This window comes from Brassica oleracea, chromosome C6, assembly GCF_000695525.1.
Source record: "Brassica oleracea var. oleracea cultivar TO1000 chromosome C6, BOL, whole genome shotgun sequence".
Lineage (NCBI taxonomy): Eukaryota > Viridiplantae > Streptophyta > Magnoliopsida > Brassicales > Brassicaceae > Brassica > Brassica oleracea.
In genome coordinates, this window is record NC_027753.1 from 12,385,363 (window position 1) to 12,390,080 (window position 4,718).

Sequence of the window (4,718 nt, forward strand, 5' to 3'; positions counted from 1 at the left end):
TAGCTCCTGGTTCATACTACGAGGTTCAGAAACTCGTAGCTGGTCTTGGTTTATCGTATCAGGTAATAGATGTATGCAGCGACAACTGCATGATTTATTGGAGGGTGGATGAACAGCGGGTTACATGCAAATTTTGTGGAAAGCCTCGTTATAAAAATACGAGTGGAAGAGTTCCAGTGCCATATAAAAGGATCTGGTATTTGCCTTTGACGGAAAGGTTGCAGTGGTTGTATCTGTCTGATCGCACAACGCAACCAATGAGATGACATGCGGAGGTGATTGGGCTAGTGATGTTGAAAGTTGGCACTTGTTGGAAAACAAGTCTCCATATCTTCTTTGCCCTTGTTGAACCAGGTACCAGTGAAGTCTCTCATTGCTTCATCTCCTCTTCGCTATTTGTCCTTCATTATTGTAGTTAAATCATCTATCTTCTGCAATCTATCTCCAAGACTCTCCAGATTGAACTGATGTTTTGGTCAAAAACAGTCAAGACGAAGTTAACATCCAAATATCCTTAAAAACGGGTAAAAACACTTCTCGGAAAAAGTAATTTTCGTAAAGAAACCTTTGCGGGAATATTTTCACGATGAAATTCTTAAAAAGCTTCAATCGACCAACCAAACACCAATTGTCCGAGAACGTCGAACAAGTATCCAAACCGATCAACGTATAGCGACCGAAACGAGCACGGACCAGGTCAAAACGTTGTGACCGGTCCACACACAGACAAGGTCGCAATGTTGCGACCGGTCCACACGGATCAGGTCGCAACGTTGCGATCGGTCCGTACATGGATCAGGTCACAACTTTGCGTCCGGTCCACACGGATCAGGTCGCAACGTTGCGACCGGTCCACGCATGAACCAGGTCGCAACGTTGCAACCTATCCACACACGGACTAGGTCGCAACGTTGCAACCGGTCCAAGCACGGACCAGATCGCAACATAGCGACCGGTCCCGAGCCAGGCCAGGTCGGACGTTGTGACCAGTCCATGCACGGACCAGGTCACGATTCAATGACTGGACTGTCCCGAACATCAATCAACGAGTAAGATCACCACGACATGAATCCGCACATTCTCGTCTAAATTCCTTAATACTATCTTCTACAGGCCACGACAATACCATCTCTCACTCCCATCGATTGGAGTTATCACTTAAACTTTACGATAAAAAATACGGAAAGTTTATTTTTATCGATAAAAATCGTAATAAACGTTTCGAGTCAAAAGACGGCCCAAAAAGGTCTAAAACGAGATTAGAAACCCACTTACGATTTTTTAAGGAAAAGCCCATAGATACTATGGCGGTTTATACTTAGTCCACAAGAAAAGATAAATGTCAAGTTTCCGCAGATAAATCTTAAGTTTCCGTAGATAATCATGAATATCGAGAAAAATGGAATATCTCCATTTTCGAGTTATGATGGCTTAAGGGTAGAAGAGGAAAGCTCAAACCGACCTTGGAGGGAGGATATAAGGAGTCCTAGGCGAGAGGCACAAAAAAAGGACTTTTCCAGAGAAAACTTAGCACTTAGAGCAATTAGGCAACTTTCTGTTTTTGATATTTCAAGCTGCGACTCAACTAGGTTCTGCTGTCTTAGGTTATTAGAACTAGGAAACTCGCCGACAGCTCTTGTAACCAAGGCTCCTACCTTGTTGTTAACGCTCATACGCAAATTCAGAATAAGACGCTCAGCCGCAAAACGCTCAATCAGATATGATGAATGACGATGGAAACATCCTGCAGGCTCCTCTCAACGGAGGAAGCAACACCAATCTCAACACTCCAGCGGCGGATGTCTCCGCGGCTAACGCACCAGCCAACGCCGCAATGCTCGAGGATTTTAAAAAGATGTTCGCCACCTATGAAAAAAGGTCGGAAGAACAGGATAAGCTCGTGAACACCTTGACTAAACAGGTCAAAACCTTAACAGCAAGGACTCGAGCAATCCTCCCCGCGGAACCACAAAGATTCGCGGGAAAAGACTCGATTTCGCAACCCCTCTCGACAAGTTCGGTACTTTGCAAGAAAACCCTTCAGGGCAAGACCCCATCAAGACTGCTCTGTCGAGAACCAAAATTCTGAAAACCCTCCGTCCCCCGCAAAGGGAGTGGAAGATGACGAGTTCGAACACATAAACAAGGATCCCAACGACTATTCTGATGATTCAGAAGAAGACGCTGACGTGCATCCAAGGAGAACTCAGAGCCGAGCAGCTCGAGAAGACTCTCCGTTCCGCAAACCCATGACTGAGGAAGAAGAAAACGTCTTCTGGGTTGAACAAGAGAAGCTAGCTGAGGAGCAGGCCGCGATAACTCGCAACAAACGCCGACAAGGTCGGAAAACTGCTGAAGAGAGTCCCGACATCCGCGACCTTTGCGATTACATAAAAAGACTGCCGCAGAGGTAAGGGCAGTGAAGTCCCAGATCCATCACGCTACTAGCGATGCCCCTGAAATCGACAGATTACTCGTGGAAGCCCGAAAAACGCCCTTCACAACTCGCATCACCGAAACTAAGGTCTCTGATCCTGGAAAGATCAAAGTGCCAATATAAAATGGTACAACTGATCCCAAAGCGCATCTGCAAGCTTTCCAGATCACGATGGGAAGGGCTAGGCTCCGAGAAAGCGAGAAAGACGCAGGCTATTGCCACCTCTTCGTCGAAAATCTGGAAGGAGCGGCTCTCAAATGGTTCTCTCGTCTTAGGCGAAACTCCATCCGAAGTTTCCGCCAGCTTGCATCAGCGTTTCTCAAGCAATATTCTATGATCATAGATAGAGAAACGTCTGACGTGGACCTCTGGAGCCTCTCCCAGGGAGAAGACGAGCCTCTCCGCGATTTCATGAGCATATTCAAGATTGTCATGTCAAGGGTTAGCGGAATAAGCGACAAAGTGGCCATAGACGCGCTCAGAAAATCGCTCTGGTACAAGTCAAAATTCAAAAAGTGGATAACCCTCGACAAGCCACGGACGATCCAAGACGCTCTCCACAAGGCAACAGACTACATCATGATCGAGGAGGAGACGAAAGTTTTGTCACAAAAGCATAAGCCGACGAAAGGCTCCTCAAAGGACGTAGATCAAAAACCCAGAAAGAAGAACCCTCGTAACGACAAGTATGTCCATCACAAGGGAGAAGAGCTTCAAGGGGCGCATAACTATGCGATCAACCCCGAGCAGGGCAGAACTTCGGGGAACACATGGACCCGCAACCCTGGGTATGACGAGAACACCTTCTGCGAGTTCCACCAGACCCGAGGACACTCAACCACCAACTGCAAAGTCCTGGGAGCGAGACTGGCCGCAAAACTGCTTGCCGGAGAACTCTCCGAGGTAACCAGCGTGAAAGACCTTGTCCGTGATTCCAACCGTCCTCCAAAGACTGATAAAAATCCGCCCGTGGAAAATTCTCCTCAAAAGAACCAGTCGGGAGATAAACGCGGAAGAAGACATGACAAAAAAGGAAACGACAGCAATCGTCGCAGAGTCAACATGATTATCGGAGGATCACAGTATTGCAACGATACGGTTTCGGCCATTAAAGCTTATCAGCGAAAAGCCAACTCAAGCGCCAACTGACCTACATGGTCTCCGCCCCGAGATGCTCAGAACAACTCGATAACTTTCGAGGAGGAAGAGGCCGGCGGAATCGATCAGCCGCATTGTGATCCGCTCGTCATAGATCTCGTCATACAAGATCTAGAGGTCGCAAGAGTTCTCATCGATACGGGGAGCACGGTCAACGTTATCTTCCGCGATACTCTCAAGAGGATGAACGTTGAACTCGGAAAAATTGTACCAACGCCAAAACCGTTGACATGCTTCTCAGGGGAGACGTCAATGACTCACGGATCGATCCAGCCGCCAGTCATGGACAAGGAAGTCACAAATATCATCGACTTCGCGATGGTCGCCCATCCCGCCATCTATAACGTGATCATGGGAACTCCATGGATAAACGACATGAAAGCCTTCCCATCTACATATCACTTGGGAGTCAAATTCCCAACCCAAAACAGAATCGCAGCCATCTGGGGTTGTCAGAAGCAATCACGACTTTGCTTCCTTGCGGAACATAAGCTAAGACAAGCTACGACTACCGAAATGACAAAACGCAAGCGCACGAAGATAACTCAGCCTTCAGCTGAAAACACTTCGACGAAAGACGACTTACCATCGTCTGCTGAAGAAACCAGCTAGGACATCAAAAACCAGCGCGACTCCGAGGCTAACGCTACTACCCAACCGGAGGAGAAAAACCCGGAAGAAGACGTCGACCCAGCCACAGTCTATGCAGCAAAAGCGGTCGACGCAACCCTAACCGCCGAGTAAAAACACTCGCGGCACAAATAGAACTACGAGATGACTTGATCCTCGAAAGGGGTACGTAGACAACTCGTCGAAAGACGAAGTCAGCTATCCCCCTCTCTAAAAAGGGAGGGGGAGTGGGTACGTATACGTATAATCGTATACTCCCACGTTTTAGATATTCGCCACTGTACTCGAGATTTAAAAAAAAAACTTTTACATCAGTACTTTACAAAATCTTGTGATTTAACCAACAAACAGTCTCAGGACACACTTACAAAATTTCTACAAACTTACAAATTCTTATACATGTAACAACCTACGATCCTATCCGTCCCAAAAACGCGAAACATTCGCAAACTCTAAATCAAAATATTTCCGAAAGATGAATTCTTGAGAAAAC

The 4,718-nt window shown here is 46.9% G+C and overlaps 1 protein-coding gene across 1 annotated transcript; it reads left to right on the forward strand.

Annotated features, from left to right (window-relative positions):
• Positions 1-2,608: 2,608 nt before the first annotated feature.
• On the forward strand, positions 2,609-4,207 carry LOC106297504. Its single transcript, XM_013733734.1, has 3 exons — positions 2,609-2,878; positions 2,972-3,535; positions 3,617-4,207. The coding sequence occupies exons 1-3, from the start codon at positions 2,609-2,611 to the stop codon at positions 4,205-4,207; spliced, it is 1,425 nt and encodes a 474-aa protein (XP_013589188.1).
• Positions 4,208-4,718: the final 511 nt, after the last annotated feature.

What these genes read in the sequence shown, in the direction of transcription:
- LOC106297504 (XM_013733734.1), top strand. Translation starts at nt 2,609, where the DNA reads ATGGGAAGGGCTAGGCTCCGAGAAAGCGAGAAAGACGCAGGCTATTGC. An exon ending in TCAAGATTGTCATGTCAAGG is followed by an intron (nt 2,879 to 2,971) that starts GTTAGCGGAATA and finishes ACCCTCGACAAG; the next exon opens with CCACGGACGATCCAAGACGC. An exon ending in CACAGTATTGCAACGATACG is followed by an intron (nt 3,536 to 3,616) that starts GTTTCGGCCATT and finishes CGAGATGCTCAG; the next exon opens with AACAACTCGATAACTTTCGA.